Source organism: Pangasianodon hypophthalmus, chromosome 30 (genome assembly GCF_027358585.1).
Source record: "Pangasianodon hypophthalmus isolate fPanHyp1 chromosome 30, fPanHyp1.pri, whole genome shotgun sequence".
NCBI classification, from domain to species: Eukaryota; Metazoa; Chordata; class Actinopteri; order Siluriformes; family Pangasiidae; genus Pangasianodon; species Pangasianodon hypophthalmus.
Genome location: NC_069739.1, coordinates 8,711,611 through 8,739,538, shown reverse-complemented (window position 1 = coordinate 8,739,538; position 27,928 = coordinate 8,711,611). Strand labels below are relative to the sequence as shown.

The 27,928-nt window shown below is 37.0% G+C and overlaps 1 protein-coding gene across 2 annotated transcripts; it reads right to left on the bottom strand.

Moving 5' to 3' along the window:
• Positions 1-377: 377 nt before the first annotated feature.
• On the bottom strand, positions 378-27,928 carry nt5e (5'-nucleotidase, ecto (CD73)). Of its 2 annotated transcripts, XM_053231682.1 has the most exons (13): positions 27,647-27,928; positions 27,043-27,419; positions 25,988-26,026; positions 21,968-22,110; positions 18,655-20,209; positions 15,342-15,561; positions 14,531-14,719; positions 13,313-13,510; positions 9,935-10,089; positions 9,658-9,766; positions 6,992-7,141; positions 5,018-5,218; positions 378-3,546 (listed from the first exon to the last, which is right to left on the bottom strand). In XM_053231682.1, exons 5-13 carry the CDS (start codon positions 18,988-18,990, stop codon positions 3,380-3,382), a joined length of 1,725 nt encoding a protein of 574 aa, XP_053087657.1. In that variant the 5' UTR covers positions 18,991-20,209; positions 21,968-22,110; positions 25,988-26,026; positions 27,043-27,419; positions 27,647-27,928; the 3' UTR covers positions 378-3,379. The 2 variants fall into 2 exon arrangements, with proteins under 2 accessions (XP_053087657.1, XP_026774181.1); XM_026918380.3 differs by lacking the exon at positions 25,988-26,026.

Below are 27,928 nucleotides of genomic sequence, written 5' to 3'. Positions count from 1 at the left end.
TATGTACAGAAGCTAGTCAGTTCAATTTATTTATCGCCTTTCTAACACGCTGTAAAAAAAAAAAATGAAGGGGGAGGCAAAAAAGACGGTAGGTTTTAAGTTAACTCTTATAATGGTAGAAATAACTGCAGTCATGAGCGTTTTTAGGGGACGACGTTCCAAAGTCTTGGTGCTTTGGCACTTAAAGATCCACCTGCCACCGATGTCAATCTGTTGTGCTGTATTCGGCTAAAACTCTCGATTTCCGACCCCCGAATAGGAAAACCAAAAGAAAACGAAGATCTTTAACTGTTTAGCTGGAGAGCTTTGTTACTTATGGGATGGATGTTAAGTGTGAATTTGGGAATATGCACTGAGATTGACTGCATTACAAAACGTCAAACCAAGTGGCATTTATTTTAAGGAACGATACTACAAGCACAACATTTTCAAGCAAAACATTTCCCAAATAATATACTGTAATTTTTATCTATGTATCAGTGTATTGTAAAAAAAAAAATTCAAAGATGAAGGACTTGCGAATGAAAGCAGACAACGTACAGGCATAATTGATAGTAAAATTAAGAAAAACACAGAGAAACAGCAGCAAGGATTGTTTCAGACATCAATGAGAACTACCAGATACAACTTATTGCACAAACTGTTCAAAACAGGCTCAATTAGCATGGATACAGAGGGAGAGTAATGTGGCGGAAACCTTTCGTCAGCCTCAGAAATAAGAAGGCAAGGGTGCAATTTGCAAAAGAACATGCGCAGAAAGACAGCAGCAATAAGAGAAGTATCTTATTTTCAGATGAGTTCAAACTGAACTTGGATGGATCTGATGGTAGAGTGTTTGTGTAAATAAAGCCAGGAGAAAAATTCCAACCAAACTGCACCAAGGGTACTATTTAGAGGAAACATCCATCAAAGCTGTTACAGAAACTGGTTGTTTCCAGGCCCAGACGTTGGCAAGACATTCTGTGAAACAAACTATGGTGAACTAAACACTAAAACACTGTAACTGTGATCTTTAATGAAGCCAATATTGAATGTCAAAATAGTTTGTTGTCTAATTATGACAAGTATATGTATTATTTTTATATTTCTAAACATAATCTATTTTTTTGGAAATGTTTTGCTTGAAAAGTGTGCTTGTGGTATCTTTCACTGGATTGACATGTTTTCTAATGCAGTGAGATTCATACATTTTAAGTGTGGCTTACGTGTCCAAATACCTTTTGGGGCCACTGTACATTAAGTTACAAGCTTGTTCCTACTAGCTATGACAACACTAGCCTGTTGACTTTAAAGATGATTACTGAGTGTTCATCCAGGCACAATAAGAGAAAAGGCTTACAAACGAGAAATTTGGACATGTTGGCGCTCTCCCAAGAAGTAGGTGTCCTGCAAAGACCACACTAAGAAAACAGTGTGCAGAGCTGAAGGACAAAGAACCCAAAGGTAACGTCAAAAGTCTTATAGAGATCTCTAGAAGTTGCTTTAATCTCCACTCCAAGTGTACACTATTAAAAAAAAAAACAACATAAACAGGTTTTAATGAAAGAAATATGAAAAAATAAATATTGCTGCATGTCTCATCTCGTCTCAAAAAGTCCAACTGTACATTTTTGGGACCGCTGTTTATGAACAAAAGAGGGACAAGTACTAAACACCAACACCAAGCTCTCATCCCATGTATGAAACATGGTGGTGGGAGCATCATGGTTTGGGCTTTCTTTGATGCCTCTTTCATTGAATAAGCTGTTACAATAAAACAATAAAAGATTTGGATTCCCAAACTTTTTTTGGGCAAATGACCCCAAATGGACATGAATTTTCTGTGATTTCAAAACATTTAAAAATATTAGCACACAAAATCCATCTTCAATATGTCTAATATTAATTTGTGCAATGAATTAAACAAAAGAGGAGAGTGTGAGTTTCTCCTGTGACCTAAATTTGTAAATCATATGACACCACATGGGGTCGTGACCTCTAGTTTGGGATCCCCTGCAATAATGTACTATAAATTATTATTTAAAAAAATGCTATTATAGAAAATTAACGAAACCTTCTGACCAAGGTGAGAATTCAGAGCTGTAACAGTTTTCACACACATTTATGTGACTTTAGTTTCAGCTCTATTACCAGTTATATATGGAGCATTTAAATGCGTCCCCTCTGCCCTTTAGCACACAAAATTTAGATCAGTTCAAAGAATTCATAGTAAAATTCCACTCTGAAAAGTGCATGCAGCTGCCGCTGTGCCCCATGAAATTGGGGACTTTTTCTTTCAATTACCATTTCATTTGCAAAGGAAATTATACAGTTCTGTATTATAGACAGTGCTGATATTTTCTACATCTGAATGAGGCAGTGTCTTAATAATAGGCTTGCAGTTACAGGAAAATGGGTAGCACAAGAAACAAAGTAAAGCCTTTAGACTGAATGCCGAAATAGTTGGCGCTGTTAAGTGAAACTCCCCTTTTTGAGGTCCCCAACTGCACCTACGGTGAGATACTGAAACAAATAAAGCAAGCAAGCTCAAGGTCAGTTCAGTGCAAACAGCAAAAGATGGCCACAAAGCACCTTTTGTTCCCAAATGGCTCCCTGAGAACTGTGTTTTTACTGAATTACAACGACTTCCTTCTTCAGCCAGCTTCCTACATGGCCTCGACTCACAATATTCTTAGATCTAGTTGAGGAACAAGTGAACCTGTTTTTTTTTTTTTTTTTTAAACATAAACTGAATACAGTCATCTAACATAAAGACAAATTCATGTAAATACGACAACATTACATTACATTCAACTGCTGAAGAAGTGAATACATGGCAGCAGATTGTTTCTAAAATATATTTTTAGTTGTTACTTCTTTAGAATGGCATTGTGGAAGCTAACCTTTTTTATTGTGTAGTTCATCTTGTGATTTAAATCATCGATACTATAGTGAAAACTGTAAAAATCAATATGTACTATTTAGTAGTAATTTACTAAATGTCAAATAAATACTAATACATTGTAACAGACCAATCTTATTGCTGACATTGTTAAAAAATAATAATGTTAAGATTAATTTTAAACCTTCCTGATTTTTTTTCAGTTTGATTATTAGGTTTTAGCAATCAATATTGAGATAAAAATCACTGACTGTATCTTGGCAGAATGGCATGTCTATACATAATTTCCCAGTACAATCTTGTGTCATTTACAAACATTACTCAAACACATTAATAGACAGAGAACATAGACATAGAGGTTTTTCTTATTATACAAGACAGTACATTACCTATAGCAAATCTCTATAAAATATCACAATCTCCTCAGTCATTAAACAGTAAAAATAACAAAGACTCTGATGTATACAACTGAGATACAGAGGACGTACTGTACTAAGCTCACAAGCTTAAACGTGAGACCCAGAGCAGCACAAAGAGCAGTAAAGCAGTCAGCTGACTTGAGATTCCAACAGCAGAATTAACGAGACGGATTCGTCCCTCCACAGATGGATGGACCCTCTGCCTGTCTGAGATGTAGCCAGCAAAGACGGTTATGTCAAGGTCACCTGTGGGGAAATTACATGTTAACTAAACACATGTACACCTGCACCACATTTATTTTTCTAAACAAGAGATCTGTTTCCCACTTCTGTCTGGATTTAATCATGTATTGTGTCTGAAACAATGAACTACATAAACAGTTGACAGTGTTTTCCTTTTTACTCGACTTTTAACATTTAATCCTTGAGTTCAAAAGAGAGTGAGGTGATTTAAGACTCCGCCTGTTATGACTTCCCTGCATGTATTTTCTGCCTTGATGTCTAGACTTTCCAAAGATCTTGATCATCTTTCCAAATGGATCAAATTCCATTATAATGCATCAATGATATGAGAGCTTTTTTTAATGTCTTAAAAAATGAGCAATGAAAGTTTTTTTACGCTGAGAGAATGACGATCCACTTTCTACAAAGAATTTCACACCAGACACCTGAAACTGAATAAATCATTGGAACATGCCTATAAGTTATAATTCTATAGTCAAGGATCTAACCCTAAATTTAAAGTGAGTAAGGAATAAAACATGATGGGTCATATAGTATATAGGAAAATAATCAATGACAGAGCTGACGGTTTTCCAAGAAAAACAGCAAAGTGTTTTATTCCTCTTATATCACAGCAATTAGCCAACTTAAACAATTTCTATTTTTTTTAAAGAACTACAAGTTTTACTCTTTATCCATTTATAGTTGGTTTTAAACAGTCATTCCCTCACTAATACCTATTTGTCATGTTACTGAGAAACCTTCCATCCTGAAGATGCTGGAAAACTTAACAACAGTTAAAGCACTGACACTGGAGACTCCTTCCAAAAATGCAAAACAAACATCTCCTCACAGAAAACCTTACTTCATCCGATCACCATTTTTAATCTGTTCATTCTGTTCTTAATCTGTTTAATGTAGTTTCTGCTATACAAGTGCCTTTGTTTGTCATTGTCATAGAAGCAATATCACATTAGAATAAGCACTTTAATATAAACCTGCTATTTGCATTGCAGAAGACACTACTGTCAGATCTGCTGCTAGAGAAAATAAATCAACACCTTCTAACAGATTTGAGAACTCAACAGTGTGGTATAAAGCAAGTTAATAACCGTATATGAAACATTCATGTCTGAGCTAGCAGACTTGTTTACCATTTCTGCTTAGAAATTATATTGGATTTTGTCTGCATTAATATACATTTTCCTCTTTTAAAAGTGTTCACCACTCTTCACCACACATCTTTAACATATGTCTGTCACTAGTCTAAAATCGCCAGACCAGACCGAAAAGATTGGAGATTGCATCCTCACATTAACTGTGTGTATGTATATTCTCTAGTCATGAGATGTACATCATGCTCTGTTGCTGTTTCTCATGAAAGGTGTTCACTACATTTCATACAGGCTGTAGTGAGGGCTTAATATCCTTATGTAATGTTACATGCTTACTAGATCAGTGTAATGAACTGCGGTTTGCATGCAGACTGACTCACCACTGTCATGTTTCAGCTTCTCCTCCTTGATCATTGAGAAACCATCTCCTCCATCCACTAGATAGGATGGCATGATGACCTTGTAGACTTTTTCAGGGACCACAGGCTCGTACCGCGGCACTCGACACTCAGTACACAACACACTCGCCTTCTTCACTCGCTCACCAGGGGGCATACTCAGGTCATACTCTAACTGAAAGCCTGCACACGCGCACACACACACACACACACACATACTATGAGGATTAGTGACACCCGCTTGTCTGGGTATTAACACTTATCAGAACAGCTGAGTCCTTCCCACGGTTCGTCTTCGGTTTTCACAAAGTCAAAAAACATTGATAAGTTTGGGGTTGACCACAAAAATGTGTGGTAATCTTGCAGCTACAGCAGGGTAGGAAAGTCTAAGTGTTTACTTCTAGGACTAAATATACATTTGGGAAACAGCACATGTCCTCCATTTAGTTTCTATTGCCTATGACTGCTTCAACACTACTACTACTACTACTAATAATAATAATAATAAAAATGGTGGGAAGATTTTGAACTTTTGAAATGGGTGGTTTGTAAGCTATGAGAAACGGAGTCACTTTTGCAATCTGTTTTGCAAACAGGAAGTATGCATTTGTGAAGAAAAGATGGTAAGGTGCTGTACTTCTAATGCACTCTTTATATTCTTGAGCTTTTTTTTTCTAGCCACTGAATACAACAGACATCTTGGCTACACATAGTTGATATACTTCGAATATGATGTATAGACATGTATAGATAGATATGATATGAAGATATGCAAAGTGATATCATTTTAGTCTCAGCATCTCTTCTATAAATAAATAGAAGTGATTTAGCTTTGTAAAGTTGAAAAAAAAAAAAAAGGCAGATTCCAATAAACATCTCCAAAGCTGTCCCAAAAGCTGGCATGAATTAGTTATTGTTATTGTTATACTGTTATTCTTACTTGTATTCTATACTTTCTATAATAATGACTATTGATCCACATTCAGAAAAATAAACCTCCCATAACTGGATATTATCACTATGGTGGTACTCTCACTCTTATACAACAATACAAACTCGCACAAAGCAGCTTTACAGAAATCTGGATAGATTAGAGCCTTAATCATGAAACCAAAGGAAACACTGATAAGGTAATATTCCCTGAAATGAGATCAGGAAGAAAGCTGGAGAGGAACCAGACTCCAAAGAGATCACATCCTGTTTTGAGTGGCCCCAGATAGTGTGAATATAATCATTACAGTATACAGAGTTGGATTAGCATTGTGTTCACTGGCATTGCTGGGGATGGAGTCACTTGGGGGCCGTGGAGATGGCTTGAGCAGATCTCATATGGGGAGTTGTACTGTGGTGGCTTTGGGGCTGCAATTGCTGCGAGTAGTTTTGCACTCAGGTCTCCATCAGTGGACAGGTTCAACAAAACAGACTTCATGTGAAAACTGTAATCAGTTTCCTGGTTACACAATTGCACTATTTGTCAATGCAGTACACAGTTATAGAAGGGAATTATTTATAATCGCACTATCCATTATCACCCAGATGAGGATGGGTTTCCCTTTTGAGTCTGGTTCCTCTCAAGGTCTCTTCCTCATATCGTCTCAGGGAGTTTTTCCTTGCCACAGTCGCCTCTGACTTGCTCATTAGGGATAAATTCACACATTTACAAATTATTTTGATTTTATTTGATTTGAATGTATTTATTTCTGCAAAGCTGCTTTGTGGCAATGTCCATTGTTACATTTTGCGCTATATAAATAAAATTGAATTGAATTGAATAAGACAAACAGCACTGGGTGTGTTAAAATGATGTTTCGTGATTTTTAAAAGTATTCACTTTCCCAGGTGACAGTTACATACTAAAGACACAACACAAACCCTTGTGGGTACCACCCCAGTTACAAGAAATAGTACAGTTTAGTACCTCTTTTTGTGAGACGGAAAAAACTGACAGATAATTACCTGAGACCTGTAGGAACTCCCCAGTATTTCCTCCATATCTGTGTACACTGTGCTCGAAGGCCCGGAGCAGTGTAGAGCCTTTCAGTTGAACCAGATCATACGTTCCACCAAACGGCAACACAGCGATCACATCCTCCATAGTGATGCTACCTGAGATACAAATTCAACCACACAGGTGACCATCCAGCTTTCTATTTCAAACTCCTAACCTTTTTTTAATGGAGTGAATCCCAGTGAAAGGCGCCATCTTAAGAGCCATTCCACAAACCTCATTAGCTCAAATGAAAGTGAAGTGAAAGTTGTAAGATGATGTGTGAGTTATCAGATCAACACAACTAAAGACCTCTGTACTATAACATGTCCAGGGGGAATGTGAATCCATTTACAAGCATACACATGAACACACATCTTAACACAATTAACAGTTTCTCCGCTATTTGAATATAACTACATGGATACGTGACAAGCTTATGTAATCTACGAGCGACTTAGCAGGTCAATTAGTTGGTTAGCAAATTAGATATGCTAGACAAACTAGATATCGCTAGTCAGTTAGCATGTTGACCCTGACTCTGTATAGGTTTCAAAGGAAAGACCTTGCAAGACACCAAGGAACCACACTGTCTTTGCTGAAGCTGAATGTGTTCATAATGAAAATCCTCTTATGGTGAAAGTGGATATTTGTGTGCAACCCTGATGTGAAATACACTTCTGCACCATGAGGGGAAGCCTGTGAGAGTTGAAAACTGCATTGGGACACAGAGCTGGTAGATTTCACATCTCAGTGTACCTGGATATGTTGAGATCTACACTGCGTCAAGATCCTGAACCTTTAATTCAAGTGAAGAAAGCATCTGTCATCTAGTGATCTTCACTTAGCAGTTACATTTAGTGGATAGGCCAATGCACACAGAGAAAAAAAGTAATAATTAATTTAATATGCATCTGAATGCATATGCATTCATTCATATTTAATAGCTGCTTTATCATGGTTAGGGTCATGGTGGATTCAGATTCCCAGGAACTATGTCAGACAAGATAGCGTGTACATTGCTGGGCAACACACACACACACACACACACAAACACACAAAAAACACACAGAGGGGCAATTTCAAGCAGCTAATCGACCTACAGGGATGATTTTTAAACATGGGAAAAAAACATAAAAGTGCCAGGAAGAAACCAATAGAGACATAGTAAATACAATTTTCAATTCACAGAGAAAAAATGTGCAAACATGAGAGCAGGATCAGACCTCAGAGCTGTGAAGCACTAACCCTTCCATCTGCACCTACATCTGAATAAGACAAACCAATTAGCTTCACCTTAAGAGGCTGTTGATTAAAATGGAATTTGGACAAACTAATTCTGATCAAGTTTTGACCATGACACCTCTGTTGTTATGACCATTTCTTTGCGTGCGTTTACAGACGTTATGGGTGAGAAGTTTGCTTCAGAAGGGAAGTTTCAGGTTTGGCAATGCACTGTTGTGGTGTTCTTTTCTTATGACACGTCACCATGCTGTTGCATCAGTAAACAATATTTGTTTATTTGTAGCAGCCTGGGAAAACCCTTCACACATTTTTGACCGTGTTTGATTTTTCAACTGTATATAGTTCTGAAAAACTACAGGATTTCCTGACCTGAAATATCTTTTTCTTTTGCACATACATCAACCAGAAGTAAAATTATAACATTTTAAAATCCATTTACATTTTAAAATCCAAAATTGAAAAGGGATATAATTGCATTTAAATATTTATGTGAAGGAGCAGGTGCGTTGCAGCCATTTTAACATCCTGATTTCATTGTCCTGTGTAACTCACCACACACACACACACACACACACACACACACACACTTAGCTAGCGAGGGTTTAGACATCTTTGGGCAGAGTGACTGTTTACTGCTGCATTCGTTATTCTGGCTTCTTACACAACGTGATCTTGGAAGATTAGGAAACAACCTAACTAAAAACATATCTACATTGTATTGGTATAATGTACTGTTTTTATATTTTTGTACAATAGAGATGATTGGCAAAAAAAAAAACCTTTGGTTTTGATCAAAGTCTGATTTTTCGACTTTTGGGGTTGTTTTCCAGACTTCCAACAGCTTTTTGCAGACTACCACACAAACATAAAAACTTTCTCTAAACCAGTGGTTCTCATAGTGGGGTCTGGGGTCTGTGAAGAATAGCCAGGGGGGGGTCACAAAATATTTTTTTACAGTGCTGAAAATTACAAACCATTAACATCATTATTAAGTTAGTTATATTTATTAAGTTAACAAATTAAGTTATAGTTATTAGCCTATTTTACAGGTGAACTGAACTAAATGGGTTTAAACTAAACCTTATTACCTCATTAACAAGTAGGTCTATAAATAATGGCAGCCTAAATCAAATGACAATTTTGATAAAAGTTTGTTCTATGAGTTTTATAAAAAACTCATAAATAGCCAATATATTACTGTACACATTTAAATAATGACCCTGATTTTTCCAGATATAAATTTCTTTTATTTTACAGTTTAAGGCTGTTAAATCTGCTAAAACCCCCTGCTTTAAACAACACGGATACTGTTGTCTCAGAAGAGAGGGTTTTATAATCTGAAGTGCGCACACACACACACACACACACACACACAAACACTCACACATACCATTTCTGCTTCTCTCATCAATGGGGCTCCGTATACCTCCTCCATTTAAAATACAGGCACTAACATGGTTCCACTGAAAGTCATCTGGATATTTGATGTTGTGATGGACCTGCGACAAGGAACAGAACACCACAGTGGTTCTAACTATAACTAATGAAAATTTTAATTAAAAATCTATTACACATAAAATAATAATGGTAATAATCAAGACCATCATGCATCCATGGACAGCATAAACAAGAGCACTTAATGGCATGAATATTGTCTGATGACTGACCATGGCATCACAGATCAAGTTTCCCAGGTTGCATTCACGAAATCGACACTCTTCAAATGTCCCATTAAGATAGACCAGAGTCTTCCCCACGAACTGAGATGAGTAATTGGCCAAGTTGACCTTCCAGGACTCCACGTCTGCCTTAATGCTGGGATCTATAAGAATAAAAACAGGCTTATATATACATATTCATATTAAAAAAATTATTATAAACGTTTTAACCCTAGTGTCTTTGGCTTCCATGTACATGTATTTCAATAAACTGAGCATGGTTAAAAAAAAAAACAGTGATCTGTAGCTGAGAAGTGAAAAAAGGATGGTGAGAGGAAGCAGACGGGCCCCAACCACATTCAGATCAAATCTGAAATCACATCTGTGTGCAGAATGTCTTCTGAAAACACACTCTTGTCACACTTTGTCTCAAATGAACTACAACAGGCATGTGGTGATATGTGAAGAGCAAGCACGTGTGTCTCCAGTAGCATGGCAGCATGAAAACTAGAGTGCTGATGAGAAAATGACGAGCTTCTCTGTATCATGCTGATCATGACGGATCCCTGATGGTGCTGGTGGTGACAGTATGATGGTGTGGGCAATGGTTACACCCCCTCCCCCACAGTGAAGAACATCTGAACACTGTTGCTGAACAAGGTGATCTCTTCACACCTACAGTTAATCCTCACTCAGATAGACACAACTACTCATTTTTACTGTACTAGTCGACCACTAATTCAAAAAAAGTAGTTATATGTTAAGCAAAATAAAATAATAATAATAATAATAATAATAATAATAAAAAACTTTCCCCAGCATGGTCTTGTGCATTTACTATAGAATAGACATATATTTAAAAGTATATTTAAGCTGCTTTCTTGACCATCGGTGTCACTGTTTTTCCCTCTTCTGACTAGATGATATCTCCCCACAGTGGCTTATATATATAAGAATGTAATATATTGTATATAATGAATGTATTTATCAGCTATTCGAGTAGTCTGTGCAACCGCTAATAGACATGTACTGTATCTATTACCAATAGACCAACATAATAATGCACCAAAGAGTTTTAGGAACATAACAGCAAGTTCTCATTGCTTCAGCAGCCTGCACTGCTCGCAGATTTACCCCAAACTTTGTGAAGCAAGACTGTTCAGCACTCAGCGAATGCAGCCATTTCTGCATTTCTGCAACATTTGTGCATCTTGCTGAATCCATGCTGAGGCTAAATGCTAACATATAACAACTGTTTTCCTGTGTCTTTATCAAATGACATAAAAATGAGAATGTATAATTGCTGATATGGTGAGGTTTTCTGTACGGAAACATCTTTTTATGGACGGAGTCTCCAGTTTCAGCACTTCGTAACCGTCAGAGGTAAAACTGTCCTGCCACCGGGCAGCTGATTTTGTGTTTTCTCGTCTATATTAACTAAACAGATAAATAGCATGCAGTGTCCTTCTTTAATAAATAAAAATTGTAATCATCAGCAATGATTGGCTTCACTAAACTTGTTTAAACAATAAACATTTGCATTTCTATTGTCTTGTACAAGTCGTTATTGTATTTTCTGTTATGTTACTTCCTTCTAGGTCTAATAAATACATTGTGACCAAAACCTCATAATGAAGCACAGAGAAAGTTAAAAATGTCTGACATTCAGAAAGAACAAAGCACACTGCCTTCAAGACCCAACTTCTTCTTCTTTACATGCCAGATGGTTTCATTTACTGCTGACTCAGAAGGACTTTGCACAGCTGATGGAAGTGCTGTATATATATATATGTGTGTTTGCGTATTTTAGGAACATAATAGCAAGTTCTCATTGCTTCAGTAGCCTGCACTGTTTGTAGATTTAACCCAAACTTTGCAAAGCAAAACTGTGTAGCAGTCTAATATGCAGTGAATGTAGTCATTTCTGCAACATTTGTGCATCTTGCTGAATCCATGCTGAGGCAAAATACTAACATATAACAACTGTTTTCCTGTGTCTTTATCAAATGACATAAAAATATATATATTAAAATATATATATACACACACACAATTGGGTCATAAGCTTATATACGCCTTGCAGAATCTGCATAATGTTAATAATTTAAACAAAACATAAAAGGGTATTTTTTGTATTTTATTTTTTAATTAGTACTGCCCTGAATAAGCTATTTCACATAGCAATGTTTACATATAATTCACAAAACACAATAATAACTGAATTTACACAAATGAACCAGTTCGAAAGTTTACATACGCTTAATTCTTAATACTGTGTGTGTTAACTGGATGATCAGCGACTGTTTTTATGTTTTGTGATAGTTGTGCATGAGGCCCTTGTTTGTCCTGGGCATTTAACCTGCCCACTGTTCTTCACAAAAATCCTGCAGGTCCTGCACTTTATTTGGTTTTCCAGCACATTCTGCATACTTGACCCCTGGCTATGAGATCCAACGTTTCACACTTAGGACAATTGAGGGACTTGTAAACTTATAAATACAAATAATTACAAATATTGCAAAAGGTGCAAACATTCACTGATGATTAAGTAGGCAACACGAAAATTTTGAACAAGATGATCGGTGTAAATTGTTATTATTTTGCCTTCTGGGAAACACGTAAATATCTTGTGTAGCTTCTGAAGGGCAGCACTAAATGAAAAAATAAGATCTTTAAACAAAATAATTTATATTAATAATTTATATTAAACATTTTAGATTTCCAAACATTAGTTTTCCAGCACAAAATTAAATGTTACAGAAAAATGTTTGTATGTCAGTAAAGAAAGCAGCAGATTACAGAAGAGACACTTTTCAGGCGAAAAACATAATGAAGGCTGCAGAAACAAGAAGCAAGTGCGACAGTCAGCGTCTCCAGAAGAACCTTAAACCTCAAACTTACCATCTAATTTTCTTATAAAACTGCACAAATTGTACCTTAAAATTTAAAAAAAAAAATTTTAAAGCAAAGGGTCGTCACACCAAATATTGACTTTGTTTATTTTATTACTGTTTACTGCTCTTTATAGTTTTTTTAATGTAGAAATATTTAATTAATATAATTACTAATTTCATTATTGTGCTTATATATATATATATATATATATATATATATATATATATATATATATATATATATATATATATATTTATATAAAATAAAATAAAATGTCTACTTGTGAATGTGAAAACTAACATTTGTAACGTGTTTAGAAAATAAGTAATTAAGAAGTTGTTTGAATCAGAAGTAGAGAACAGTCTCTGTACTCTACTTCTCCAACTTGCACATCAGGACACATTCACTGCGTTTTATCTAAAACTGAGAACGACAGACACCGTCTAATAAAAGCCTCACATATCTGGTAAAAGGTTTTCATCCAGCACTCACCTTCAGTTATGTTGCTATCCAGGAGGATTGGATTTCCTTCGGCTTTTAACAAGTTTCCATTAGAATCAAAAGTCACTTTGAGATAGCCGAGGTATTTCCCGAAAGCATAGGCCTGGACCACGGGCACCTGACGACCATCATCGGACTGCACCATTAATGGGTAGGGTCCTGCTGGAACCTCGCTAGACGGGGGAGCCCCTGTACACACACACACACACACACACACATTTTACTTGTATACAGCCCTATTCAGCAATTCAGTAGATTTCTGAACACACATTCAGTTCAATTCAATTCAATTTTATTTGTATAGCGATTTTAACAATGGTCATTGTCACAAAGCAGCTTTACAGAAATAAATGGATTCACAAAAATATATTGTAAATATTTGAATTTATCACTGTGAATATATCCCTAAATAATAAAATCATTGTCATTTTTTTTTCGCAAAACAAACAGCGTACTATCATTTACTGTTCTTGCCTATAGTTTAGCAGCTTTGTTTGTCACTGCAAACAGTAGAAAGATATGATAAAACCTTCAGTGCCACTAATTTTCTTAAACTTTCTCAAACTAAGCTGTGGAAGCACTAGGAAATCACTTTCACATTATTTTCAAGGATGAAGGTAAGTTGGCTTTGTTTTCAGCACGTCCATTGTTCTTACAAAACCTGACTTCTAAGAGAAAAAAAGAGCTCACAAATGCATGTAATGATCTTTTTTTTATAATGAATGGATAATAAATGATATTATAAATAATATTATAGTAGAAGGAATAGTCCGACGCTATATTTCTGCATTTCAGGGAATCAGATGACTGGATTGTATTACTGGAAAATGTGATTACCCCACCGTGAAGCTAGAACAAAAACATGAAATGCAGTGGGTCAGGTTACAAATGTCATTGCACAGTGTTCTTCTGAGAACTGGGATGCATATCAAAACAATTTTGCACAATAATGCACAGAAGTTAATAAATGGATAAGATCCCACACTCTCAGTTCTCACTCTTACTGCTGAATCATTCATTTATAATCTGGAATAGCGTTTATGGGGTTTGTGTTGCAACGATGCAAGGACTTACACGATCCACAGACTATACCTTTTGCTTGCGAGAAGTCATCAATTTGCGTGACAGCAATAATGTCAGACTCTGAACGTGATAATGTGTTAAATCTAACACAGTCATTGCTTACATACAAAAAATTTCATTATGTACCTGTGAATAAAAAAGTGTTGGTGTGTCCTCCAATCACCACGTCCACGCCACGGACCTTTTTGGCGATCTCTTTGTCCGTTTCAAATCCAGAATGGCCGAGAGCGATGATCTTGTTAACGCCCAGAGTGATGAGTTTGTCTACCTCATGCTGCAAGACAGTGACCTCGTCCTCGAAACGCAGGTACGGCCCTGAGGCCACAAGGAACAAAATAATCCTCAAAAAACTTGAACTAAACCAATTTAAGAAATGGCTTCTGTTTTATTATTATTGACACATTTTGTTTTTATTCCTAATTTTCATCTTAAATTCTTAAATAAAGTAATATACTTTGCAGGAAGATAAATAAAATCCTTACCATTATTAAACACAAATGTCTATTCAATTATAAACGTGTCTTTTATATTCTTGGAATACAATTTACAATTAAACATTACAAATTAAATAAACCAAAATGAATAAAAATGATATGGACAGACTAAGAAAAAGAAAGTGTTATGAACAAGTGAATCATAAGAAAACAATATGAAAGAGTGAATTAAAGTAAAGAATTTTGAAAGAACGAATCACAATAAAGCATTATGAACGAGTAAATTAGTGTACAGCAATAAGAAAGTGTAAATCAAAATAAAGCATTAGGACGGAGTGGCTGGAACAATACATTATGAAAGAGTGAATCACTATAATGCATTAACAACATGTCAGTACAAATGCTTCTCCAAGGCATGGCTAGTTCAACTGACTTTTTTAACACGATTTAATTTTTTTCTTTTTGATGAATCTATTAACAAGAATAACTGTAGATCAAAGTACCTGGCATTGACAGATCGGGTGTCTCCCTGGATGTGTATCCCACTATGCCGACTTTCTCAGAGCCAATGTTGAAGATTTTATACGGTAAATAAGATCCACTAAGCTGTGAAGCAACAGGTTCAACAGCCTTGATGTTAGCGCTGAGCACAGTGCAGTTCACCTCCTTCAGGAAGGGCTTGAGACCCTCCACTCCATTGTCAAACTCGTGGTTTCCTAGAGCCTAAAGGTGGAGTTGCAAAAATAAAAAAACTGTAAATGCAAAAAAAAAAAAAAAAAAAAAAAAAATTGGTCAAGCGAGGTTTCGAGTATCGTACCTCATTTTGCTTCGCAAAACAAACCTCATGATGAACAACTGTATGATTTCCTGAATAGATCATTTCACTGAAAATTATACAGTCTGAAGTTTAGCTGCCATGAAACAAAATTGTATTAAAACGAAAACTAACCAAAGCGCTAACGTCACTATCCTTGGCAAACAACAAATACAACCCTCTAGATAATCCGAAAACAGCAACCCAAGAGACCTAAAAGCAGCTGTGCCCAACCTGCTCCTAGAGATCTTCTGGCGTAAATCACTGAGGTCCACCTGCAAATCTTTCACGCTTATTACAGCCGTGAATTGAGGGCCAGCTCTAAACCTGCCACGCTTATTACAGCTATTCAAAGGCTTCGCTTAGCATCAAAGGCTTTGCTAGAGGCAGATGTAGGTGTCCACGGGACACCATAACTCCAGGAACAGGACAACAAATCTCTCACGCTCAAGGAAACGTCTTTCGGAAAATACGAACCGCATGGGGGAAAACGCCTTCACTGTTTACGTGAGATTGGTGTCCCAAACCACCAGTCGAAAATGTGCAGGCCGCTATAATGACGGCCCTGGTGATTAGTAGGTGGAGGTACTTCCAGAGGTCATACCAAGTCCACTAGCTCATCAGCACCCTAACATTTTCCAAAGCCTCCACCCGTAACCACAGAGCCAACAGCAAACAGCAAACACCAAGGAGTTCCTCTTCTGGTAATGATTATGGAAATGTCCACACAAACATATGGCTTTGTGGAAGTTTCCTCAGAGAACAAAAATTCTGGATTAGGTCCATATCATGACTCAAGTTCTCAAGTGCATTGTTTTTTTTTTTTTGAATAGAAAAGAAATGTTCAAAATAAATTTGTGTGAGAAAATGACTTCAGCTTTTTAGTGAAAAAAAAAAACCCAAACAAAAACAGAGAAGCTAAACTTTGTTTCTGTATTTTATTGCAGTTTATTTTAGTGCTCAGTTTTGTTCTGCTCACACACTTTTCTCTCTCTCCTCCCTTCTGCTAAGTGGCATAGGTCCAGCCAAACACACACACATCCAATTTCCAGGTCAACTCTCACACCCTTGCCGTGCTGCAGACATTCCTAACTAAGGACTTCTCTTTGGAAAGAATTTTGTTATAGACACAGATTTAATGTAAATATAATTGGCTTTGTCCAAATTTGGCTCATCCTTACAATCTTAACTAAATCTATACATCGATATACACCATACACAGAGTACGCGTGTGTAGATTCTAAAATAAAATTGTTTTCAATTTGGAGATTTTCTTATCTGAGAACCTTGAAGTCTGGAATTTCTATCTTCCACCCAAACACACTATCATCTGACATTTGCAGATACAATCTCACACCATAGCTGAGGACAGAAAATACTTTTCCACATCCTTCATTTCTTAGAATTATGTAATGCTGTTAAATTCTCAAATCTGATTGGGGAGAAGGTGTTAATTAATGTTCTCGAACAGCAGCTCTGACAGTACTGCTGCTCCAATTCAAATCCCAGGTTTATATTAATGCGCCTCTTTCTTATACGTTATTGTTCCTATAGTAGCAACTTACACAGGCGTACATGTCAGACACACCATATCTAAGACGTAATTTAATAAAAAATTAGCATTTAGCAGAGAAAACCTATCATTGTTGATGAAAACCTATCATGCTGAAATTTTCAATTAGAGTTTTTTTTTAGATGGAAATATAGATGGAAAGAGTCTCTGTTTTTCATTATGGTACTTTGAGCTTTGCAGGTTCTCAGTAATATAACAAGCTGTATTTTTTTTTTTTCGTATATCTAAATAGCTTCATGAGAGAGAGAGAGAGAGAGAGAGAGAAAAGAATTTCTCTCATAGACTTTCCAGAACATTAAATGGAACAGGAAACTGTAAATTCTGCACCAGTGAAGGATGAGTTAAAGCTACACCTCCTTGTGGACCTTCCTTGGACTCTACTGAGGGGTTTATGAAGATATACCTGTCATGGATAATTCCATGCCAAGGCTACAAAAAATGCAGTTTTAAATTGTTGACTTCCATAAAGTCTATATTCATCTGCTCTGACCGTAACTTAAGAGACTTTAAATTACATGGTATTACTTGACCATCTAAATTAAAGGGAGCCTGTTACACCCAGCTACACCGCCCAGAGAAGCAAAACATGCTTTACCTCACAGTATATAACATGATAATAAATTATTTGTAAAGGATTTTTTTTTTAAAGATATTGCTCTATAGTATCTGTGTTGTGCAAATAAATATATATATATAGAACTGAGTAACATGCAAACAATTTTACAAGCATTGTGACACTTTATTTTTATGTTATTTTAAAGTTATTTTTATGGCCTTCATTTAAACTTCATTTTAGAAATGAAAAAACAAAACCAAAAAAAAAAAAGACCAAAGACATTTAAGCTCATTAAGGTGTAGACTAACCATGACTTAGATACAGGACAGGCTACAAGAGTTCACCCAGTGTTGTTTATACAGTGAGGGCAATGCAGTGTTCAAGTTTCCCAGTCTGAGATTATAGAGATGTTAATATTATTTGAATATAATTTTACAATAAGTGATTCTAAGAGTTTAATATTTAGCTGGACACAAATATTTCATTTTGTTAATTAGCATTTCTTTCTGAGTTAATACACCACTTTAAGTGTTGACTGGTTGATTGAACACAGCAATAGTAACTTTGGTAAAGACATGATTTCACTGTGTCTGTTTTCATACACTATTAAGACAAAACTACTTAGAAACTACACACACACACGCACACACACACACAGACGCACACACACTCCAGAAATTAGCACTGTACTTCAGCACAAGGACAGCAGATGTAGTAAATATTTAACGTTTGTAAACAAAGTTGCTCTGTTTCTCTGCAGACTTTGTGTCCTATAGGCAGGTTTTGTTTAAATAGCATGAATAAGGGAACATTCTGGTGCAGTTGTCCAGATGCTGTCCCTGAAACAGCTGCACGCATTTCTCCTGCACTTACCATGGCATCGTAGCCGAGTTTGTTCATGAAGTACGCCGCCTCGCTGCCTTTATAGTAGTTGAACCACACGGTGCCCTGGAACTGATCCCCGGCGTCCAGCAGGAGCACGTTCTTGTCGCTGCGCCGGATCTCTTTGATTTTCGTGAACCGTCGCGCGACGCCGGCGAAGCAGCCGCCCTTCGTGCACTTGCCCGAGTCCTTGTTGGTTTCCTCTACGCGGGCGTGCACATCGTTGGTGTGCAGAAGCGTGAGCTCCCAGTTTGCCGCCACGAGCCTCCAGCTCGCGCACAGCATCAGCAGCGGGAGCAGCGCGCGCTCCGCCGTCAAGTCGCGCATTCCGTGGCGTCGCAGGATTTCGGCAGCGCGTGAGCGCAGTGCAATGCCTAACACCACGCAGCAGCATCGAGCCTAAATGCAGCGCGCGAGTAGGCGGGGAGAGCAAGAAGGATGGGTGTTTCTTCTCCCTTACAATGGAATAGTGATGACTAACAAACCGACGACCTTCAAACCCATAGAGCAGCTTTTACACACTTACTGTAACTCTTCTTAACCCTTTAGATAAGCATGTCAAAGTCATTTTAGGAAACAGGCCATGTTCAACTCTTATATGTTCATGAAAAGTACAGTAGGAATGCACAAACCGTTTGAACATACACTATATGTATGGTATAAAGTATGTGGAAACCTGATCATCACATCCAGATGTTGGCCTTCCCAAAACTGTTACCGCAAAGTACACAACTGTATAAGACATCTTAGCATTAAGATTTCTGTTCCCTGGAACTAAAGAGGTCCAAACCTGTTCCAGCGTGACAATGCTCCTGTGCACAAAGCGAGCTCCATGAAGACATGGTGTGTGAAGGTTGGAGTGGAAGCACTCGAGTGTCCACAGAACCCTGACCTCAACCCCACTGAACACCTTTGGGATGAACTGGAACTGGAGCCTCCTCGCTCAACATCAGTGTCTGACCTCATTAATGCTCTTGTTTCTGAATGAACACAAATCCCCACAGCCTCGCTCCAAAATCTAGTGAAAAGCTTCCCAGAAGAGTGGAGCTCATTATAACAGCAGAAGAGGAATAAATCTGGAATTGGATGTTCAACAAGCAGCACATATGGATGTGATGGTCAGGTGTGCACAAACTTTTGGCCATATAATGTTTATCAAATCATATACAAAACAGATTGACAGACTGCAATTTATTACCATAAAAGTAAATGTTCCAAAGTTTCAGAATTATGGTTTTACTATATGTGAAACCCCTAAGTTTGAAAGGAGACATGGGGAGCTATGGTGGTGCAGTGGGTATCGCTGTAATCTGACTGTCTGTACTGTGTTTTGCATGTTCTCCCCGTGGTCCTGTGGGTTTCCTCTGGGTTACCTCTCCGGTTTCCTCCCACTGTCCAAAAAAACATGCAGGTAGGTGGACTGGCTATGCTAATTGTATGAATGCTGATGGTTATGCTCCTTGTGCTCTGCGATGGACTGGTGAATTCTCCAGGGTGAATTCTTCCTCCTTGCAACCGGTGTTCCTGGGATCCACTGTAACTCTGACTGAGAGTCAAAAGAGACATGGTTACATGACATCATTAGTACAATTTGTCAGTAGCTGGGTTTATGGCACTAGCTAACAGAGACAAGGTCTTTTACAGTTTGAAAAACAATAAACTACTTGACTTGGGAGCAAAGAAACAAGTAAGTCTTAGTGACATTATCAATATATTATTTAAATATCTCTTGTCTGAGCTGTCTGAAATTCTCGTCCGAGTTAAATACCAGCAAGACACGTCACCTTAGAGTCTAATCTATTTTGTTTTTTTAAACTTTTATCTTCATTTACATACATAAATATTCAGCCAGTTCACAACAACAGATAACATTTACAAGCTTATTTGTAGCACTGGCGTCAGCATAGGTGCGGTAGATATAGCTGTATTGTAGATGATTAGCTATGGAATTTGACCTCATGGTCTATGTCCCATGTTTACTCGACCAGCTGGCATCCTTTTGGCCAATTTCTTCAGGGAAAGTCCGATTCCACTTTGGGGGTGTGTGTGTGTGTTTTTTTCGTCATCTCAAATGATATCGACTTTGAGGTCTATAAAGGTAACACCCACAGACCTGTTACTCACTCAATGTTTTTTGTTTTTCCTCACTATTCTGTGGAAACTCTAGAGACTGTTGTGTGTGAAAATCCCAGGAGATCAGCAGTTTATGAAATACTCAAAACAGTCCTTCTCTAACCAACATCCGTGCCACAATCAGTCACAGAGATGGCACTTTTGCTTCATTCTGATGTTTGATGTGAACATAAACTGAAGCTCTTGACCTATATCTGAACGATATGTTGCATTGCGCTGCTGCCACATGAGCAGGTGCACAGGTGCTGCTAATAAAGTGGATGCGTGTGTATATGTCCTGATATGATATGTTCTGTATTTCAGCTTGAGGTTTTTCTACCAAAAACCATTTCCTCAAGTCTAAGATGTCATAGTCTACATTCTTAAGGAAAAACCTGAAATACAGCTAATATACAGTTTTCGAACAGCTTTCCTGCGCAGTACATTGTGTTTATGCTTTTGAATACCACAGCAAATGTGGCTGGCCAGGCCTGGAAGCAGAAAGCCAGGTTTCCGCCTTTAAACACACAATGAATGGAAGAGTCCCTCTGGATAATTATTATTTTATTTATATATTTTTTTTTTTGCACTGAGCAAAGTCTGCTGTTCATGAAACTTATGCTGCACCACTAGGCTTCAGTACCATTCTTAAAAATTGATCATGAGGATTTTTCTTGAAAACATGAAGCCCACATCCAAAGAACACAGTGTGCCAGCAACCGTTGTCTTTAATGTCTTTAATGCTTTTTGGTTTACTTTGGATTTCCACAGGCTTAAATATTTGGATTAAACACTCCACTACACAGTCAGAGGTACCAACATTGCTAAGAAGAAAATCCTAGAATGTAGACAGAAAAAAAGCTCCATGCTAACAGCTTGAATGTAAAAACACTTTATAAAATTTTTATAAAATTAACATAAGTGTGTGACCAAGCTTTAGTCTGGTGTCGCACATAATAATAAACTGTATTATATGAAAGTTAAATATCAAACAAAATGACATATATATATATATATATATATATATATATATATATATATATATATATATAATTTTTTTTTCATTGATGAGGTGCACAACACCTGTGTTTTGTTTTACAACTGCTACCACAAACAAGGACGACCTTCACGTCCCATGTCCTTTCCCCTTCTGTGAATTGGCTATGTGTGGTGCAAATAAAGCAGGCCATACCTCAATAAACACCATCCCTACAGTGAAATATGGTGGTGGCAGCATCATTCTCTGGAGACACTTTTCATCTTCAGAACCTGGGCTTCGTGTCCAAATTGTAGAGAATTGCTGGAGCAGAGTACAGGTGGAAATTCCAAGAGTACCTGTTTCAGGTAAAAAAAAAAAAAAAAACAACAACAAAAAACTAAAACTAAAAAGATTTAAGCTTGGGAGAAACTTCACCTTTCAGCAGGACTGTGGTCTCAAACACATGGCTAAAGCATTGCAGCAGTGGTTAAAAACAAAAAGGTGGATGTTCTACAGTGGCCAAGTCAAAGTCCAGATCTGAATCGCATTGAGAATCTGTGGCACTGTTTGAAAATTGCCGTCAACAAACAACATCCAGTGAACCTGAAGAAACTGGAGCAAATCTGCCAGGAAGAATGGGTGAAAATCACTCCCAAACAGTGTGCAGAACAGGGAGGAACTTACCACAACAAACTTAAGCTGTTACTGCAGCAGAGCGTGCTTCTACCAAGTACTATGCAGGCGGCATTTTTTTTTCTAAAGATCTGCTGACAAAAAAATTTTGATATTGAAAATTCATTTTAAGAACACATTTGTTTGCAATAAACGTACTGGCTAGAACAAGTCGTGTAAGTGTCATTCGTTTAAGGGGGCTGAATCTTCTGCAGCGTTTACAAGATAAACAGTGTGCATATAGCCACAAAGGCATTCAAATATTATCCTGCTGCTTTGGCATTAGTGTCCTCGTACCAACAGGAGTAAGACACTAAACATGCAGCTAGTGTATTTTTAACACAATGGTGTCGTCCTGCTGTTAGATTGTTCTGCTTAGGAAAAGAACAGGAAGAGCCACTAGCAGGAAATGGCTCTTCTAGAAAAGATGGTCTAACAAATTAACAGATAAACAGAGGAAAAAGTGGTGAGTAATAATTTCTGTATTTACAAGTATAGGTTAATTGTAAACCAAAAGTGGGTAAAGTAGCTCATGATATAACAAGATGTCCTCCTTTGGTAAGGGACTTGAGCTACTAAGGTGTTGGAGTGCCAACTCCAAGGTTTACAAGGTTTACAAGGTTTCTTTTCTGACACTGGATGTATTTTGTTCTTAGATGAGTAACAGAGATGAGGGTTTTTTTCAAAGCATTGAGTTAGCAAATACACAAAATGTGGTTAACTAGCATCCATGCTAATGGTATGAGGACATTAAATACCTTCTAAAGATTACCTTCAAGTTTGTTTTTAAATGAATAATTTATTAATCTACAATTTTTGATGTATTTCTCTCTATAATTTGGTAAGTTATCTCAGTCATTATAGCTGAAAAAGAAATAAGAGAATGTACTTTTCGACTTGCAATTATCTTCAGGAAATCTGGATGATGCAACATCCTGTTGAACATCCTGCTGTGTCTTGTAGAATGTTATAAAGCAACTTTTTTCATAACCTATGAAAATGCTGTTAAATGGATTCACACATTAAATGAATTCATTAATTCATAATTAAGTATTTTAATGACTATATATAAGGTGAATAGTAATAGTAATAGGTTGTGAAGGACAGGTCCCAGTTTATTTGTAAATGAAATATCAGTGGGACGCAAATGGGGCCCAATTGTGGAATCACACAACAGGCCAGGTTTTTTTCAAAATGGTGGAAATCCTGATATATCCACCATAGCTTATTTCTCAGTCCCGCTTGCATGTTTCACTGCAACAACACTGCATCTTTAAGACCAAATATTTGTATACAGAAAGCTTGCTGTATACATGGATGTCAGAAAGTTTAAAGAGGATTATACACATCACCAATGCAGCATAAACTCCACACATTTATAAACATATGCTATGCATTAGTAACATTTTTAAACTTTTCCCAACTGATTCCAGAACAGATACTATTTAAATATTTGCAAATTAAACATACGCTTTAGGTAATTATAATATATGAATATACTAATGTTTGAACATTACAAGCAAATATTAAACATTTCCGTCTCATAATTTGCTGATTAGTGGAATCTCTTTCTTATTTCTCTCATACCTAAAAATATGCAACATTAAAAGTCTTTCCAAATTGATGTGAGATTTCAGAGCCATCACTATTATGTTTAATTTTTTTAAATTATGTGTGGCGGTCTGCTGCAGCTTAATTCTGGCAAAAAATTTATCAGTAAAAACAGGGTTCTGATCAAAACTGGGTTTTTCTGCCTAACATACTCTGACACTTTCATGCTTTAAAAAAAAAGAAAACCCATAAATCAAATCAGAATGATTTCATGCCTTAATAAGAATGCAGCTTAATAAACGTGGCTGAAAAACTGGCTGTATTCTATAATGAAAGGTGGCTAAAAATGTTGACATGTCATATGCTAAAGTTTCTCTTTTCACACATGATTCTGGAAATGCTAGAACTTCATCTGTTATTGAGTAACATATTTAAGTTCGAGAAAGGTTTTCAAAACTTTCTAAAGTAGAAAATGTCCAAGTTTTAACAAGTAAATGGTTTTCCCAGGCATTTTTGACCCTGGAACTTTCATATACTCTTAACTTTAGATTACGTGCACATCTATGGGCTTTGGAATGTTTCTGTCTCAACACGTACTCACTGGCATTCATGCAATTTATCTAATCAGCTGTTTGCCAATTATGTGTGTGTTAATGCATTTAGACATTCCATTACACATGTCTATGGGACCGGGGGGTGATGTGTGTCCATGTGCATCTAAAATGGCAGAAAAATGGCAGTGTGTGTGAGTGTGTTAATTAATAATTCCTATAAAGTGCATTTATCATAAGGGATATATTGGAAAGTAACAAGGTCAGCTTATATCCTCAACTTGTAAAAACAACATATAACTTACACATGTAACTTTAAATGTAAGCTTGGCTTGTTTTCCATTCACTAACATAGGAAAGGGTGGGGTTAATTGTTCTGCATCCAGCCACTACAGGACATCAGAGACACTTTGGCTTCACATTTAACCTCCCTGTTAAGAAACCCATGTATACAGTCATTGGTGTTAATGTTTTTAGACATCCCATTACCACTCTTTACAACCGCGGTGAGCAGAAAAGTATATCAGAATGCACAACACATCGAACCTAGAGATGAGCTACAACAGCAGAAGACCACACTGGGTTCCACTCGTGTCAGCCAAAATGAAACTGAGGCTACAGTAGGCAAAGGCTCAGAGGAACTGGATTGATGCAAAAACATCACCACTTTCTTTTTCTAATCCTTAACTCTTGTGTTTTGGTGTCCATGATAGGAACCTGATGTGGTCTTCTGCTGTTGTAGCCCATCTACCTCAAGGTTTGATTTTCCTTCAAGAGCAAGTCTTCAGGACAGAGGGCTTTGTGATTTCACTATATTATGACAAGCTGTACTTTTTTCTTCTTATCTTCAAGAGGGAGGAAAAAAAAGATGCTGGTGAGGGAAAAAAAATGTTTCTCAGACATTCCACAACCTTCAACACTACCCTGTTGTTGAATATTCTCCTATAACACCGTCCTGTTGTTCTTTTTAGTGTGTTGGCAGTCAGTAGCCTGAAAAAAACATTTACTTTCACTGACACTTCAGGTGCAAATACTCAAGTTCTCTTTGGGACAAGCCATAACAGTTCAGCATAATTCAATATCTTTGCATCAGCTACAAAAGCTGCAGTTGACACAGATAAAACCATAAACACTTTTTTTGCACCCTTTATGGTGCAAAATGCAGATTCAACTGTTACACCAAAAAAAAAAAAACAACAGGAAATGTATTTGAATTATGCTCTGAATTAGTAGAGCTCAACTTGAAGGTTCCTCTTTTATATTGCTGCTCTTGGTCTGAGGAAAAAAAAAAAACAAGCCTTATATATGTTTGTGTAGTCCATCAGAATGAGTGCTGCACTTTTTGCACTTTATGCAGAGCGCCTGGTTTGTGCTGTGCACTTTGATCCTTAAGCCATAATTCATTCCATATTTTTCTTTACAAAATTGACCTCCACTGGTGTGAGAGGAAAAGCAGTACCTCTGGTTTCCTGAGCTATGTCCATGTCTGTTTGAAGCCCTGGCAGACATGGAAGGAAAAGAAACAAGAAGGTGATTCATCTGCATGTTGATAGTCAGTCAAGAAGATCAGAGGTGAGACCAAGTCATTGTTTTGCAATTTACAAGTAAGTCAAGACTGATAAGTCCAAGTCAAGTTACAAAGAAGTCATAATGTGCTCTTTACCAAATTTAATGCCAGAGTAATAATTAGTATAATAAATTTACGCAAATCATGCAGGCTTTTTAAAATTGGTTGTTCATAACTTTCTAGACAAACTTTATAACTCAATGGAAATATATGGGTATTTGAAAGACAAAACTATGACTATAATAACTGAATATTTCAGTTCAATTTCACATGAGATGCAGTGTAGCCTATCCTCACTAAGTGTACACATCTATCTCACTTTGCGCAACTTCAAACACAGAACAAGATTTTAAGTGATGATTTTGTATCTGATATTCTTGAACTGCAGGTTCTACATGTTGCAACCCTTTTGTTGATGCAGACAACATCATCTTTGTATGGGAAGGCTAATATCTTTGGGAGCATGGCTACCATAAAGTGCCTCTGTCGTCAGGGAATGAGTACTCTTTCAACTTTCTCATCTAGTGCAAGCTGATTGGCTGTCTGACTGGTTGAAAGCTCACCTTGGAAATGAAGATTGATGCTGAATTGCTGAAAATTAATTGTTTGTTGGGCAGAAAAATAGTTGATTCACTGCAAATTTTAAATGTATAATTTTTAATTTTGAAAAAATCTTTCCAAGTCAAAGGGCTAGAGTCCAAGTGAGTGTCAAAGTCAGTGTCAAAGTCAAAAGTCCACAAATTTGGGACTCAAGTCCAAGTCATATGACTCAAGTCACAACACTGTGATAAATTCTTAGAAACTTCCTGGTAATAGCTTTGCTTAATGTGTAAGCCTGTATACATAAACCATTTGCACATAGCCTCTTTATAAATTTTGTATACTCAAATATCATTGAAAAGTAACAGTAAAACAGTAAAGTTTGGAGCTTTGCTTTGGATCACTACCTTGCTGGAAGAATCAGTTGTGACCAAGTTTGAACTTTCTGGCTGATGTCTTGAGGTGTAGCTTCAGCGTCCTCCTCCCTCCCGCCGTCTATTTTCTGAAGTCCTTTTCCAGCAAAACACCCCACATGATGCTGCCACCCCCATGCTTTACAGCTGGGATGGTGTTCTTTGGATTAAAAGCCTCAACCTTTTTCCTCCATACATAACACAGTTTGATTTTGTTTCATCTGGCCAGAGAACACTTCTTCAAAAGGCTGGTTATCACCTGCAAACTTCAGTCTGGCTTTTTATGCCGGTTTTAGAGTTGGCATATAAAAAAGAGGGCTTCTTCCTAGCAATGACAGCCTTGGTGATGTAGGACTCTCTTAACGGTGGATCTAAATTAAAAAAATAAATTGAAATAAATCTGTCTCTAATTGACTGTTTTAAAATGATGTCTATTGTGAAAAAAGTAGATGCCTTAATTGACTTGCCCAAAGAAATTGTGATAAACAGAATATCTTTAGCCTAGGTGTATGTAAACTTCTGGCCTCAACTGTATCTGTCTAAACTGCCTATTTAGCTAATTAGTGTATCTTATTCAGTAACAGATTACATGACTTACTTTACTGACAGCTTTCCATTTAGTCTTGCTGGTTGAGGCTGCCTCTTTCAATTTAGCTTCGGTATCCTAAAGTATGTCTCCAGGACACCTGGATCCAGATAAGCACGGAAACTAATGTGGGCCTTAGTGTACTGGCACAGAGGCGAGTATGAACTCAGCATGTTGTCATATACATGCTGCATGTTGTCCACCTCAGACTCTATGACAGGACATGCTGTCACCACCAGACCTGCACCACCAGTGGGATTTAGCCCTTGCTTCCTCTCTACCTAAAGAGAGCAA

What these genes read in the sequence shown, in the direction of transcription:
- nt5e (XM_053231682.1), bottom strand. Translation starts at nt 18,990, where the DNA reads ATGCGCGACTTGACGGCGGAGCGCGCGCTGCTCCCGCTGCTGATGCTG. An exon ending in GGATAGCAACATAACTGAAG is followed by an intron (nt 10,090 to 13,312) that starts GTGAGTGCTGGA and finishes TTATTCTTATAG; the next exon opens with ATCCCAGCATTAAGGCAGAC. An exon ending in ACTTGATCTGTGATGCCATG is followed by an intron (nt 9,767 to 9,934) that starts GTCAGTCATCAG and finishes TCCTTGTCGCAG; the next exon opens with GTCCATCACAACATCAAATA.